At 42.7% G+C, this 16775-nt stretch overlaps 1 protein-coding gene across 1 annotated transcript; it reads left to right on the top strand.

Annotated features, from left to right (window-relative positions):
- The first annotated feature begins 14528 nt into the window (after positions 1-14528).
- LOC135540176 (DNA-binding protein inhibitor ID-1-like) lies at positions 14529-15723 on the top strand. The gene is made up of 2 exons (XM_064966612.1): positions 14529-15016; positions 15220-15723. The coding sequence occupies exons 1-2, from the start codon at positions 14660-14662 to the stop codon at positions 15253-15255; spliced, it is 393 nt and encodes a 130-aa protein (XP_064822684.1). The 5' UTR covers positions 14529-14659; the 3' UTR covers positions 15256-15723.
- Positions 15724-16775: the final 1052 nt, after the last annotated feature.

The raw sequence follows: 16775 nt of genomic DNA, 5'->3' as shown, positions 1-16775 counted from the left end.
GAGCCTTTTATCATCACATAAAATAAACAGATATGTGTTGATTGTATAGAGCAGAGGGAACAGTCACTAAGGTGTTCCATTCAACTCCGACCATTGTTGTATATACTGTATATATATATATATATATATATATATATATATATATATATATATATATATATATATATATATACACACACACACACACACACACACACACACACACACACACACACACACACACACACACACACCCAAACAAACCAACACACACACAAAAACAAACTACACATTTCATTGCAAATGTTTTTTAAATATATTTTTTTATATATAATATATATATATATATTTATATTTCATAAAACGGCATTAGCACTTACCCGTCCAGAAGTACGTCCTGTCCTTGCAGAAACAGCTCCTCAGTTCGTTTGAATCATAACACTCCAAGATTCCTCAAACAAACAATCTGTCTCACTTTCACTTTTTCACTTTAGAGTTTGACCTCGCTTTACATGATTTATTCGCCATGATATCTTCAATGAAATCGTTGAAATTACAACTTTCTGAAATACAGCTGCGCGTAAAAAGCCTTACAGCAACTCCTCTGATCGTCAAGGCGAGAATGGAGTTCCCTGCGCCTGCGATTACAACCAAGGAATTGTGGTCCAACCCCAAACCATTACATACTGGCGTTTACCTCAGCTCATTGGCTATCTACCCAGCTAGATGTCAAGAAGATCAGTGGTCATTGGGCAGAAATATAGTCAATCAATGAAGCTTCGCTAAAATTATTGGTGCGTAAGGTAGTCATTTATCGTTGTCTTCAAATCAGCTCACTTCGTTCAATACTACCTGCAAAAAAAACAAGGTTATTTGGCTGTGTTGCAAACATCCAGAGGAATGCACTGAAACCCACCATGACTAGATAACCAATTGTTTACAGGGGCGAATCACGCCGAATGCTCCGTAAAAAATTGATAGAGATGGAATTCACGGTGATCTTAGGCTTGTGTGAGGCTGATTGGCCATGGAACCCCATTTTATGAAAATCCAGATGAACAGTTCTTATGCTGATGTTGCTTCCAGAGGCAGTTTGGAATTTGTACTGCATCCAAGGACAGACGATTTTTACGCACTTCACACTTTAGCACTCGGAGGTCCTGTTCTGTGAACTTGTGTTGCCTACCATTTCATGGCTCAGCAGTTGTTGCTCCTAGACATTTGCACTTCACAATAACAGCACTTATAGTTCACGGAAGCAGCTTTAGTTGGGCAGAAATTTGATGAACTGACTTGTTGGGAAGGTGGTGCTACGTTGAATGTCAGTAAGCTCTTCAGTAAGGGCATTCTACTGACAATTTTCTATGGAGATTGCATGGCTGTGTGCTCGATTACTATACACCTGTAAGCAACGTGTGGGGCTGACATAGCCAAATACACAAATTAGAAGGGGTGTCCACGTTCTTTAGTATATATACAGTACCAGTCAACAGTTTGGACACACCTGCTCATTCAAGAGTATTTCTTTATTTGTACTATTTTCTACATTGTAGATTAATAATGAAAACATAAAACTATGAAATATTGTAAAACAAATCAAAATATGTTTTACATTTGAGATTCTTCAAAGTAGCCACCCTTTGCCTAGATGACAGCTTTTCACACTCTTGGCATTTCATTCTCTCAGCCAGCTTCATGAGGTAATCAATTTGCAATGCATTTCAATTAATAGGTGTGTCATGTTAAAGGTTAATTTGTGGATTTTCTTTCCTTCTTAATGCATTTGAGCCAATCAGTTGTGTTGCGACAGGGTAGGGTTGTAAACAGAATATAGCACTATTTGGTAAAATACCAATTCCATATTAACTAAATCAGAGGACCGCCCATGAGTGCAGCTAGGGTCAGGCATCCTGGGACAGCCCCTTTTCTGCAATTCTGAATAAAAACCCAATTTTGAGAAATTCTTAGTTGACCATGTTTCTCTCAATCACGGGAGGACAAAGGTTGCAGACCATTGCTGAATCTTTTAACCATACCACGTGGTTAAACTCTTAGACTATCGATACCGACAGAATAAGAACAAGTCTTTGATATTAATTACTAGTCTGCAGCTAGGAATTCGGTATCATTGAACGCAAAGAACGACAACTGCCTAAACATCCATTCTACAACAACATGAATGAATGTCACTCTGAACAATCCCCTCTAACCATGCCAGAGAGAGAGAGGACGAAAACTCTCCAACAGAAACGAACTTTTCAACAAAGATCCCGACAACACACTGAATGTAAATATTTATTGATTGCTATTGTTCCCGAATGAGTGAGCGTTCATGTGCCAAGGATTAGCATTTCAATTGTTATAATTATCATCCTGTTTCCTTAAAGGATTGCTGTAAAACACGAGTTATTGTTTTTCTCTTTCCTACTGCCAATATTTCAGGGGTTTTCCATGTTCATTTTATATCCTGAGATTTTAGCAGAATTCTGAAAACATTTTTAGCAAAGGGGGCATTGAGTTTTCAATATTGTTCAGGTATATCAGGAGATTGTCTGCAAATAAGTTTAGTTTATATTCATGTTTACCAATACTGATACTGTAACGCCGTTCTTCTTTTGTCGAAGGAGAGTCCGACCGAAATGCAGCGTGTAGGTTACTCATGTTTATAGTGAAGACAAACAAACGAACTATACATGAACAATGTATAACAAATACAAAACAACAAACGGAACGTGAAACCTATTACAGCCTGACTGGTGAAACTAACACAGAGACAGGAACAATCACCCACGAAATGCAAAGCGAAACCCAGGCTACCTAAATACGGTTCCCTAATAGAGACAACGAGAATCACCTGACTCTGATTGAGAACCGCCTCAGGCAGCCAAACCTATTAAACACACACACCCCTAATCAGCTACAATCCCAAATACTACAAAACCCCAATACGAAAATACAATACATAATAAACCCATGTCACACCCTGGTCTGACTAACTAATAAACTAAAACACAAAATACTAAGACCAAGGCGTGACAGATACCTGTTATGTTTGGGTCCTGTTTAATTATTTCTTCAAGCTGTTCAATTGCCATTATAAACAAGAGGGGTGAGAGGGGACACAAATTATTTAAAAAAAAAACGGAAAAGTGGTGTGTGCATATGTATTCACCCCCTTTGCTATGAAGCCCCTAAATAAGATCTGGTGCGACCAATTACCTTCAGAAGTCACAAAATTAGTTAAATAAAGTCCACCTGTGTGCAATCTATGTGTCACATGACCTCAGTATACATACACACCTGTTCCGAAAGGCCCCAGAGTCTGCAACACCACTAAGCAAGAGGCACCACCAAGCAAGTGGCACCCTAAAGATCAAGGAGCTCTCTAATCAGGTCAGGGACCAAGTTGTGGAGAAGTACAGATCAGGGTTGGGTTATTAAAAAATATATGAAACGTTTAACATCCCACAGTGCACCATTAAATCCATTATTGAAAAATGGAGAGAATATGGCATCACAACAAACCTGCCAAGACTCACGGACCAGGCCAAAACTCACAGACCAGTCAAGGATGGCATTAATCAGAGAGGCAACAAAGAGACCAACCTGAAACCTGAAACCTGAAACCTGAAGGAGCTGTAAAGTTGGAGTATCTGTCCAGAGGACCACTTGAAGCCGAGAGTATACACTATGTGCAATATTGTTTAGATTAGAAGCTCCTACACAGCCTGAATTGATATCCTTATTTTGTTTGTCTATATATTATGCATTTACAGTATGCTAATAGCTGCACTCACACATGAACCCGGAATGTGGCTTTGGCCACGCCACATTCAAGGCTATTGTAAACAGAAAAGTTGAAAATATGATGTTAAAGAGACATAGATCTCACTAGACATATTTTACATGTGTAAATCCATCAGTTGTTATTGGTCTATTAACTTATACCACCTGATGATGGGCTGGACTTTGAGGCGGTCTTTACAAACAGGTCTTACACTAAAAGGTCATTATCATAATTTTCACAATTTCAGAGTATTATTCCAACCTCATAGTGTGGAAATATATTTAAAAAGCCACAGGTAAATAACGTTATTGACTGCACTAGGCCTTTAAGGATGTCATAAGCTGTGTGTTTATACACAGGGCGGGGCAGGGTGATGACAGCCTCAAGTATGTGTTGTAAGGTTTTTGTGGTATAGAGAAGCTTATTAACTGACTAAAGCCTCTCACAGCACAGGCACATCCAGGGAAGAGGGGAAGAGGACATGCGTAACACCTGCAGCTGCTCCTACTCAGGGTGTTTCAGTGAAGCCGGGATGGTGAGAGGGTGGAAGGGGAGAGGGGGAGGAATTTCCAAGGACAGCGAAGATGTTGTGAAATAATATTGCGCATGTGGCTGCACTGCTGCAAAGGGAGTGAATCGCTCCATGTGCAAGGACATGAGTCATCAGGGGAGTTCCTCTGAACTAGGATCAGACTCAAATCTTTCCCCTACTCTCCCAAACCCCATCCATGCATCTTCCATGCCTCTGCCCATTTACACAGGTGCAAGCAGTGAAGTAAGCCAAGAGATTACACACACATGTGCGCCACCCATACACACACACCCAACCACACACACAAACAAGGTTCAGCATGTAAAAAATTATACATTCTCTGCATCATTATGAAATCATGTGGTACATGTGACATACTGTTGAGAGACTTCCTTCCTGCCCTTCAACCACAGGTGGCTCTTGAGCAGAGCATTGCCCTGGTATGTTGCTACTGATGACTGATGTCTCCACTACAATAGATAATGGAAGTGGCCGTATCGTCTAGGAAAATTACATTCATCACAATGTTAGATCAGTCACATGAGTAAGTATAGCCTTCATCATGTTGTTTCAAGCTCAATTGGATCACTTTGTGATTGTGTTTTTGACTGGCTATCCAACCACATTGCTTCGTCCAAACGCTCAGCTACGCCTACGATCTGATCTCCCACTGTGTACACACTGGTTGAATCAACATTGTTTCCATGTAATTTCAGTGAAATTACATTGAACCAACGTGGAATAGACGTTGAATTGACGTCTGTGCCGAGTGGATTTCTTCTCAGTTTGAGTCATCAGGCAAATTGTGTTAATGTTCGATACACAATGTTTTGTAAATGTGTTACACACAAACAATGAAGGCTGGCTGAGACAGGTCAAACTGTGTGGTTTGGGTTGCCACACTCCACTGACCCTGTTGTGTTACAAACTACACTCTTATTCTCGCAGAGTAGGATATGGGAAATGATAAAAAAATTCCCATTGATTTTGGACACCCTATCACACTGAGAGGCTCACAGTGTCTCTGTCAATCATAGCTACAACTAGAATAAGTCAGGATGCTAAATCCACCCAGAGGTTAACTACCTTAAAGTTCCCTCTAGGGCAGCAGGCAGCGTCAAACAACCATGATGAGGCCTGTCCAATATTAGTCTGTGTGGTCCAGCCCACCAGGGGGTTACAGGGGGAGCTGCTGGGCCCCTCAGTGTCTCTCTCCTTCTTGTCCTCCTTTGATATCAGGAGTGGTGGAATAGAAGGGTAGCGCAGGGAGGGGTGCAGAGTGAGGGGTGAGGAGACAAGGGGCTCCCTAGTTGCCAAGCGAACTCCATATGGGCAGCTCACTGGTGTTACTGGGGGTCCAAGGCAGTTCCCAGAATTCACATGATAATGAAGCAGAGGGCCATTCAGACCGCCAGCTTAAAGCTGGGCCTAAAAGCTTTTGATAGCCCCCAGAAGCCTGTAGCCTGCCTACCCCAGACCCAGCCAGCTTTCCTGCCAGAGCCAAACCACCTGTTTGATTTTCCCAGGGCCTGCGAGCGACAGAGGAGATGAGAGGAGGGAGGAGGAGGGGAAGGGCCTGTGAAGGAATGTCTCCTTCCCCTTCTGTCACTGAGTGTGTACTTCCCATTCACTTCCTCTTTATAATCCTACACACCTCCCCTCACGTGCACGCATACGCACTGTTACACACACTCACACACACACACTCTATCCCCCTTCCTTAACTCCCTGAAACAATCCCAGGGAAAGAACTTTAAACTAGGGCGCCTTCTGCTGCCTTTAAGTTTCACACAAGCAGATTCCTGGAAGTGGGCCCTAGCTGGGTGAGAAGCAGAGTGACGTCCTAGCTGAGCGTGCCTTAGACAACGTGTGAACCAAGAGCATCCTTGCGGTGCTGTTGCCGGCATGACTATGAGAGTGGTGCTATAGCTAGAAGAGGGGGAGAGGAGGGAGAGAGGGAATAGTAGGGGCGACCAGGGAGTCAAAGGAGAGGGAGAGGGGGAGACAGGGAAACAGAGTAGTGTTTTAAGTTTAGACGTTGAGAGAATGAGACTGTAGGGAGGGGGTTAGGGGGCTTGTAGGGGGGTCTGTGTTTATGCGTCGGTCAAATTCCTTTATCGTGAGAATACTCTCAACACACAGGGACAGATGGACAGACAAGTCATCCTTTACTGTAATCAATTAGAGGACCAAAGTTGTTCACAAACTGTTTCGATATAAAAATAGTTCAAACTTCTCGAGTCATATGTTGAACTGTTATAACATTGGTTCTTATTGTTGTAAATAATCTTAAGAAAGCTTAAGGAGATGCCACTAGAAGCATAGTTTAGATGTTGAACTCTTAACATAGCTTTGATAGTTAACAACGAGAACATTTTTTTTCCTCAAGTTCTCCTGATTAAATATTTTCTAGGACTGTGCATTGAACTGTTCTGATGTAAACAGATTAGCCAACTTCCTGTGAGCACAGGTGTGCGACTGACTGTGCGCGTTGTTTAGTGGACACCCATGGTTTCCTACATGGAGGGAGGTGGGGGGGATTATTTTAGTCAAACCTGAAATGGTGCCTTGCTGGGAGCTAAACACCTGCACTCCACTCCCAGGCTGAGGGCGGACCCTCCCATAGGGCACGGTGCCCTGGTATCTCACATCACACCACTTCACCTAACAATGTATTATGTTACTGAGCTTCCCGCACTGAGGGTGTTCTTTCTAACACTTTGTTTAGGTCAGGTAGATGGAGAAGCCTGCATAGAATACAAAGCAATAACAATGTAAGTATGTTGACTGAGACTCATGCTCACACCTGTGGCTCCTGTACCACATCTTCAGAAAAAGATGGAGGATGAATGGAATGGATGTATGAATTCCAACATCCAATACCATCATGATTGTGATGTTCATTCAACATAGCTTAGATAAACAATGTCACGCCTTGGTCTTAGTATTTTGTGTTTTAGTTAATTAGTTGGTCAGGCCAGGGTGTGACATGGGTTTATTGTTTGTTGTAATTCTTAGTGGGGTTTTTTAGTTATTGGGATTGTGGCTGATTAGGGGTGTGTGTTGCATAGGTTTGGCTGCCTGAGGCGGTTCTCAATCAGAGTCAGGTGATTCTCGTTGTCTCTGATTGGGAACCGTATTTAGGGAGCCTGGGTTTCGCTTTGTATTTCGTGGGTGATTGTTCCTGTCTCTGTGTTAGTGTTCACCGGACAGGCTGTATAGGTTTTTCACGTTCCGTTTGTTGTTTTTGTTATTTTCATGTATCGTCATTTGTCTATTAAAAACATGAGTAACCAACACGCTGCATTTCGGTCCGACTCTCTTTCGACAAACGAAGAACGCCGTAACAAACAAAACAATAACCAACAGAGGAAGCCTCATCATTGCCCTTTCGAAAGTGCAGAAGTGTCAAGTGCCTAAAGGGAGAGAAACAAAAAACCAACACCCAAATAGCCTGATTATATACATGCCACAATCAAAACAAAAGTGGTGGGACAATCTTTTCACTGTCAATGGCGGAGCTCATTTGTCAAGCCAATCCAAGAGGTTGGTTCTCAGGCGACTTGCACAATGCCCACTGACAAACAGGAGGGCTCTCCTTTTAGCTGAGCCTGCCACCGGGAAGCCGATCTGAAGTATTAATCTTTGGGTGGAACAGCGGAGGAGAGGGCTCAGCCTGGCCCAGCCATTGTCCCCAGCCCTGGGCCCTCTGAATGGGGCTTTGTGAGCTCCCCAGCTGCCACTGTATAGGCTCCATCTTTAGGGTTTGGCTCCCATGTCCCCTGGCTGTGCTGACTGGACGCCTCTGTGCAGCTGTGGAGATGTGTGTGTAATAGGGAGAGAGGTCAGGTGACTGACCATTCATCACACACACACAGCCTACACACAGGCACTCACGCATAATCTGAAATAAAGGCTCTCTATCTTAAAGGTTAAATATTCTCAATTATGAGTACATGCCTATACTCCACCACAAAGCATTCCATATTGTTATTAATTCAGCATCTTGATGCTCCTGAACAACACTCCACACTCGTGAACAGTGTATATCTCTGCCATATAATTGAAAACAGATTTGATCAGGTCCCAGTGTGTATGATCGTAAGCTAGATGACTTGGTACTCTCCATGTCCAGTTCAATGTGCTAGGCAGTCTGAGGTGAGGATGGGCTCTGCTCTGGGGAGGCAGAGGATGCTGGCTGGTTGAGTTGATGATTTTCAGCAGCAGTTTGCCCCCTATCATCTCCCTGCTGCTGGTGACAGCTGCGCAGCAGCAGTGGGCCCTGGTCCCCATAGTCCTCCCCCGCTGTGAACAGCTGGTTCCCCCTAATGGATCTACTGAACCTGGGCTGGGCCCCACTGTCTGTTTGTTTGTCTGTCTGTCATTGTGTCTGTCTGTGTGAGGACCATGTAGCCTAAACACAGGCCCTATTCACATATAGCATAGCAGGCCACTAGAGGAGCTTCTAATGACTAGGCCTCATTAGAAGACATCGTAGTTTCTAAAGATGTAGAATCATTGTTTCCCCTGTGGAGAGGTAGAGCTGGAGAGTCGTATGCGTAATGAATCAGAACACCTTATCAGGTTTATTAGAGAGTCGTATGCGTAATGAATCGGAACACCTTATCAGGTTTATTAGAGAGTCGTATGCGTAATGAATCGGAACACCTTATCAGGTTTATTAGAGAGTCGTATGTGTAATGAATCGGAACACCTTATCAGGTTTATTACCTACACTCAAAACAGAACACAGAACAGCACCTTCTCCATGTAGAACACTTTAGAGAGGCCAAACTGTGAGAAGGAAAGGAGAGGTGGGGGGTGTATTGTAGAGGACGTCCAGGGATGGAAGGGACTCTGGCGTTATTAGATTTGCAACAAGCCGTAACACTGTCTCCCATTGTCTGTCCCTCCCCCAAACCCCTGACCGTAGAACACTCCCCCCTGGCTAAAACTCTCTCCAGACAATTGCCACTGGAGTGGAGAGTATTCCAGAGCACAATGCCGATGCTCTCAATGGGTGCTTTTGCATGCCACCAGTGCGCCGTCACCAGCAGATGGGGAGCTAATTAGAAGCCATTAAAGGGTTTTGATAGTGTGTGTGGGAACCAGGCGGAGGCAGGGGGTTAGGCCGGGGTCCACTGCTCCCACTGTGAACGCGTAGGCACAGAAGCTGCTGCTGGATGCAGAGGGCCAAAGATGTGCCTGTCCCTGAGTGTGAGGGAGAGGGCAGCCAGGGCCAAGGACACAGTCCTAGACAACTGTGGGACTGGATGGATCTCTACATCTATAGCCACAGCACTTACGATCAGTGAATACAAATCGCTACATTTATTATCCAGAGATCTGACAATATTGATGTCAATTAATAGACTCCAGCCACTTTAATAATGGGAACTGATGGGAAATGATGTAAAATATATCACTAGCCACTTTAAACAATGCTACCTAATATAATGTTTACATACCCTACATTATTCATCTAATATGTATACGTATATACTGTACTCTATATCATCTACTGCATCCTTATGTAATACATGTATCACTAGCCACTTTAACTATGCCACTTTGTTTACATACTCATCTCATATATATATATACTGTACTCGATACCATCTACTGTATCTTGCCTATGCTGCTCTGTACCATCACTCATTCATATATCTTTATGTACATATTCTTTATCCCCTTGCACTCTGTATAAGACAGTAGTTTTGGAATAGTTAGTTAGATTACTTGTTGGTTATTACTGCATTGTCGGAACTAGAAGCACAAGCATTTCGCTACACTCGCATTAACATCTGCTAACCATGTGTATGTGACAAATAAAAATTGATTTGATTTGATTTGGACTGTTAGGATGAACAGCAACGTAGCCATGAACTAACTTTGTTCATCCTCTCAGCTGTCAGCAACACCACCTCCCCTTGTAACATGCCCCTGTTTCTCAGAGTATTACAGTTCAGAGCAGGACAAGCCTGTGGAGCTCAGGAAAATAAATAGCCTCACACACAGTAACTGTTCAAACGCCTCCAGACTTTACAGCAGCAAGCCTGTTCTGCTGATGACACATCTGTGAACAGGAGCTGTCCTGTCATCGGACAGGATGTGACTGACTCCCCATGGCCAGGCGCTCATTAGAGGCCAGTCTCCCCAGGGGGACGCCATGGCTGACCAGGCCAGAGCAGGGCAGGGCATAGCAGGCCATGGCAGAGACGAGCAGTCACCACAGGGATCAGGAGGGAACCAATCATAACAAACCCATTGAGTAAGCAGAAATGACACACTCAGCCCCCCCCACCCCCTCCATATTATCATCATTATTGTCCCTGCTCCTAAGGTGTCTCAATCACTATCAACATTATACATTTGACATTGAGGCAGCTATGAGAAACCATGACAGCGTTTCACTATCACATCACACATTCTGTATACGTGACACCGCACCCCTCCCATATGAATGATGGCCCTCTTCTCCAAATACCTGCACAGGTGTGATCATTATCGACCAAATAGGAAGAGCCAGACTGGGAACTGGAAACTAATCTCACAGCTGTAGGGAGATGGTGTGTGTGCATGTGTGCTCGCTGGTGCGTGAGTACTAAGTTAAATTACATTATAAAATAAATTCTACTATATTATGTCATGTTACATGATTGAATGATTATTGCTAAGTGTGACGTCCACAACCAACAATGATATCCATAATTATTGTTGACTCATAGTTTTAGAAAACGTGTCAAACTCATTCCACGGAGGGCCCAGTCTGTGCAGGTTTTCGCTCCTCCCTTGTATTTGATTGATGGATTAAGGTCACTAATTAGTAAGGAACTCTCTTCACCTGGTTGTCTAGGTCTTATTTGAAAGGAAAAAACAAAAACCAGCAGGCACTAGGCCCTCCATGGAATCAGTTTGACAACACTGTTTTAGAAGGTCCATGTTTCAGGAAGCCCTTTGAGCAGTAGATATTGTTCCATGGTAATAATAACAGAAGCAACATGGTTAAAACATTACTGGAATGGTCTTTTCCCTCTGAACACCAACTTCTCCCCTCACTACTTCCTGTACTCTGCTTTTGTGGAACTACTTTCTGTAGTGATAAAGAGGGCGTATTAGCCAATACACTTCCCCTCTACAAATGGGATAATTTACAGTATAATGACAAAGCTGTGGGGGGGGGGTTCTGTACTGGCGCAAACTGTTGAAAACACTGCTGTGCTGTACACAGTGTTCCTTCTGAGTGACAGACTGAAATTCTTGCATGCCAGCCTTTTTGATAGTAATACTAATTTATTTGTAAAACACAAACAAAATTCAGCAACTATACATTAAAAAGTAGAAAAAACAGCAGAATTTAAAATGTGATCCTGTATTGAACATGAAGCCAATGGAGGTTGAATAAACCAGGGGTGCTGTGAGTTTTTTGTGTAGTTTGTGAGAGCATCCTGGCAGCTTAGTTCTGGATCATCTGGAATCGAGACAGAAGCCTTACTGCGATTTCTGTCAGCTGCGCACTACAATAGTCAAACTGAGATGTTACCAGGGCATGGACAAGCTTCTAAGCATCCGAAGTGGACAAGAATAACCTGATTCAAGCAATGTTATACAGGTGGAAGAATTTAGAAAGTTAGAACATTTAGAAATTTAGGAAGTGCTCTTCTTACTCTGTGCACTCTTAGAGCCAAAGGGCACAAGCTCTGTTTTGCTGCAATTAAGTTCAACTGCATGCATCTCTTGGTTGCATCTAGACAGTTCTGTCAGTTTGGTTGTTACAGTCTCAGTGTCCCCTTTTGTTCTCAAATATATTTCTGGGTCAACAGCATAAAAATGAAAGTTTACTCCAAATCTTTGGATTAGTATATCAAGTGGCAGCATGTATATAGTTAACAGGAATGGCCCCAGAACAGAGCCCTGTGGGACCCCTTCAGTGACTGTGGCAGGGTTGGTTTCATAATTTCCAAGTGTCACAAATTCTTGTCTATCAGGCAGATAGGAGCAAAACCACTGGAGTGCTGTGCCAGAGAATCCCAAAAAGTTCTTAAGTCTGCTGATGAGAATCTCATGATTCACTGTGTCAAAGGCTGCTGTCTTGTCCAGAAAGAATTTAAAGGATGCTAGTGTCTCCGTCATCAGCTGCCATCATCAAGTAATCTGATTGCATGTGTTGACATTGATACATACAGAATACAATGTACAAAGATGAAATACAATGTGGGATCAAATTTTTTACCACAAATCATTATAATTCATTGGTGCAATTACATGTCAGTTTGCATTCCAGCATTAACTACAATGAATAACTGGCCATGGAAGAGGGAATTTTGGATGGGTGGGTGATGGTGGGAGGCATTGCTGTTCTGTCAGTTAAAATCAGGAGTTAATATGTTTCACTTTTCTTTTCCCTCCTCTGCCTCTTCCCTCTCTCTTCCATTGCCTTGATGAGCTGCAAACAGGCTGAAAAGGGCCCAGCTGTGTGGAGTTATTGTTGGTGTCAGTAGGAAGTGCTGATAGCTTTTGCAGCTGAACAAAAGCTGGATGAGGGGAATGGAGGGGCGCTCCAGACACTGTGGCTCCAGTCTAGATTCTCTCCCACAATCCCTGCACCGCACTCCCATTGTTCTTGCTGCCCCCCCTTCTCCCTCTGCGACCTGGGACAGAGGGCAATATATATATATATATATATATATTAGTTTTAGGGGCTACTGCAGCAAGTAAAAAAAAAGGTTCCTTGTTAACTATTATTTCTGGTAAAAACAAAGTTAAGTTATCATTTTTGCTTGTGAGGCTGGTTGCTTACTCATATGGGTCATTTATTTGGATCCTTATAACAATGGGTTTAGTTTATAAATGTAATATTTAAAAACAATTGCAATTATATACATAAGCAAATTAACCTAGATATCACCAGAAAAACTAGGGGAACATTTTTTTTTAAACAGAAAATATTACCTTTATAGTTATTTTCGAATATGGTCTTAAAATGTTGCATGACATATAATTGCACTAGAAAACACTGTTTGCAATCAATAGCTTTGTTAATGAATACATAACTTTTCCTTGGACATTCTAGCTTTGAGAAAAGCTGCATATTTCATATAACACATTTTTCTGGTTGCTAGTGTGTTCATGTGATGAGACATCCACAGAGAGACAGACTCCTGCATATAGACATATTTCCATGTGAAGGAATGCTGCCACAATTTATCCTATCAATTTGGTAAAAATGCGGTACAAATGCATGCTTTCACTTTACAGCTCTCCATCTTTAGCTTTCTTTCCCTAAATAGTCTTCGAGTAAACTGGCAACAATGGCCGTTTGCAGGTGCGTGGGGCGGTAATATATTCAGAGTGACTTAAGGTGATAAATGAATGATGGTCACCGCAGCCAGTTTGTTCTCAGGGTTTGCGCGCTATGCAGGTGAATGGGAGAATGAGAGCCTGTTGTTTGAGGTCTCCATAGCGACCGCCCGCTCGGCGCCAGGCTGACAGGCGTCAAGGCTCGGATGAATGGGTGACGTCACGGCGCTGGCGCCTGCCAGTCTGCCTCGGCTTGTTTGGACAATCTGGGGGAAGATTCAGAGCAATGCAATTTCAATGTGCATACAAGGCTGAGCACACACGGAGAACATGTGAAGGAATTCGTGAAGTTGATCACAGGAATTTCCCTTCACGAGAGGAAAAAGAGTCTGTGCTAAAAAGTGCAGTTTGTAAGTACCCAATAAAGAGACAACAGATTCTCTGCCATCCATGTTAACAGGAGAAAGTGCACCAAAGACAGACATGTATAAATAAACCGTTATAATAAAGAAGTACTGCTAGACTAAATTGTGAATGTGCTGTGGTGCACTCTAACGGTTATTGGGGGAGAAAAATCTCAAGCGCTATGGTTATTACCATCAGCCATCCAATCAATTCCATCCCACACACATACCCAACACCACACCTTGAGTGTCCCCAGGAACTCTACACCTGCAGAGTCCCTAAACCATGGACAGCTGGATTCCCACAACTCACCCGTAAAAAGACAGAAATGTGTTTCAATTTGTAACGGCATCCCTCAAACAGAATGTAAATCCTTATAACCAGCGCGCGCTCCCATTGGCCAAGAACGCATTTGTGAACCGTCCTTCTCGCGCTAAAACGGCGGTGCTATTGGCCCTCGCTCTGCAAACAGGACAGTTGTGGGCGCCCCCAAATAGTCTACTATAAATTCAAAGCTGTACACTCGTGCGTTGTTGAGAACTGTCAACATCACTGAGACAACATTCACAAGACTACTAACAAGACTTTTGGAGCCTTCGCTAATCTATTTACGCACCATATTTTCATTATCCTTGGAAACTACAACATCAGCCAATATGAAGGTTGTCGGACCTACCTGCGCACTGAAGAGCAAGGTTGGAGGCAAGGACATGGTGCGGTGCCTATCCGACCAGAGCCTTTCCATCTCCAAATGTAAGATCCCGCTGCTGGACGAGCAGATGACCGTATTTCTGCAGGACATGAACAGCTGTTATAGCAAGCTGAAGGAGCTGGTCCCCACTCTGCCTACCAACAAGAAGGCCAGCAAGGTGGAGATCCTCCAACACGTCATTGACTACATATGGGACCTGCAGGTTGAACTGGACGAGCCGGAAAAGAACCGTCAGCAGAGCAGCGTGCCCCGTACACCTCTGACAACCCTGAACGCAGAGCTGGCCAGCATTACTGTCGAGGTAAATATCACTCTGACACATCTTTATTAGTTTTTACAAGAGCTACCTAGTGTCTCCCTTCTGACCTAACTGTAAGTAGTAATAAGAATAGTATAACTGTGCGTACATTGGTTTGTTTATAACTGCGTTAAATTTCAGTGTCGGTAGGCAAGTAATTTCACTGCAAACACGGACTTAAACGTTTTTATTTTCTCTATTTCCAGAATGGATTCTCGGATGACAGAATCATGTGCCGCTAGACCTCTCGGAGTATTGCCCCATCATTCTAGAGCGACTACCACGATGAATGAACAAGGTTACATTATGTGACATTTTATCACTACCAAACCTTGAGCCAAGTAGGAAAGTTGCAAACTCCCATGCTAGAAAATACTTTCGATGGACATTCTAAAGAAGCGAGGAACTGTCACTCAAGGCATTCGATCCATTTCGAGATCTCATAGAGACGATTGGGTCCGAATAGACTGTGTTAGCCAGGGGACCATGGCAGTTACTGCAAACAGCTTTGCCTGTTGTGTAGTTACTCAAAAAGTTGTGAAACATGTAGAAATTCAACATTTTATAAAGAAAAGTAAATTTTCTCAGATTCCTGAGCGACAAACTGTATTGTATATTACAATGTCACATTATGTGAAAAAAATGTTTATTTTTGTATACAATGTACCTTAAAATGGTGTTTTTATTAAAACAACTATATTTAAACATGGCTTTTATGGTATGTGTGTCACAGATAATTCCCATTCCACATCACATTCAGTTAGGCATAATACATTCATATAGTGTTCATATGTGCACAGGCTTGGAGAGAGGGAGACAAACATTCCCTGGAGTTCAGGAATAGCATCAGTTTGTGTAAAATGTAATGGGGGGGGGGGTCTTACTTCTTAAAATATCATTCACCTTAAACTATTCAAAATACTTTTTTACTATCAAAATTAAGTCATTTCAGGAGCTGAGGCAGTTAATGAGTCCTACAACAGCAAATTACAAGTTAGCATACAGTATAAATAATATGGAGAAGTCTCGAGTGGTGAGTCAAAAGGTCGTGACAGATATTGACAATGATATCTAGTAGAAAATATGTGCTGAATTGTCAAACAGACTAGCAAAGTAATAGGAAAGCATTTGGTATAATCAGTAATTAAGAAACATATATTCATTAAAAATGTAATAGCAATTTGGAACATGCTAAAAGTAAATTGTGTTTTAGTTGAGGATCCTCTACACTCGCATTTTCTATTTCGGCAGAGCAGGGGTTAAATTGTTTTTGGAAAGGCAATTCGTTGTAAGATTTATTCTGTCTCCCTGGTGCAATGTTTTCCCATTTCCCTGCATTGCGATGCGCACAGCTGCAGCCCCTGCGTTGAGACACGGCCAGTGTGGGATTGTGTGTGTGTTATAGCTTTGTGAAAAGGGCAGGGGCAGGCGGTTGGGCCCAGACGGAGAGGCGCCTCCGCCCACCTGGGGAAGTTCAGGTTAAATAGCTCCACTTTCCTCAACACAGCTGATTGAAACATTAACAAACAGTAATCCACGAACCAGGCCGCAGATGGGTGGGGTGCTCTACCAAGAAAGAGACTCACTGTTATAGATTCTATTCCCACACAGAGACAAAGTATATAGTAATAGCAAGTTTATACTGTAACATAAGTACTCTAAATAATTTAGACCATTTTAAATTAAATCTGCGTAATATATGCTTAGCCTACTTGTGGATGAAATATGCCACGTTTTCTGTTATTTTTCCAATAATACATTC

The sequence above is a fragment of the Oncorhynchus masou genome, chromosome 5, assembly GCF_036934945.1.
Source record: "Oncorhynchus masou masou isolate Uvic2021 chromosome 5, UVic_Omas_1.1, whole genome shotgun sequence".
NCBI classification, from domain to species: domain Eukaryota; kingdom Metazoa; phylum Chordata; class Actinopteri; order Salmoniformes; family Salmonidae; genus Oncorhynchus; species Oncorhynchus masou.
This window is presented reverse-complemented; position numbering and strand designations above follow the sequence as displayed.

What these genes read in the sequence shown, in the direction of transcription:
- LOC135540176 (XM_064966612.1), top strand. Translation starts at nt 14,660, where the DNA reads ATGAAGGTTGTCGGACCTACCTGCGCACTGAAGAGCAAGGTTGGAGGC. An exon ending in TGGCCAGCATTACTGTCGAG is followed by an intron (nt 15,017 to 15,219) that starts GTAAATATCACT and finishes CTCTATTTCCAG; the next exon opens with AATGGATTCTCGGATGACAG.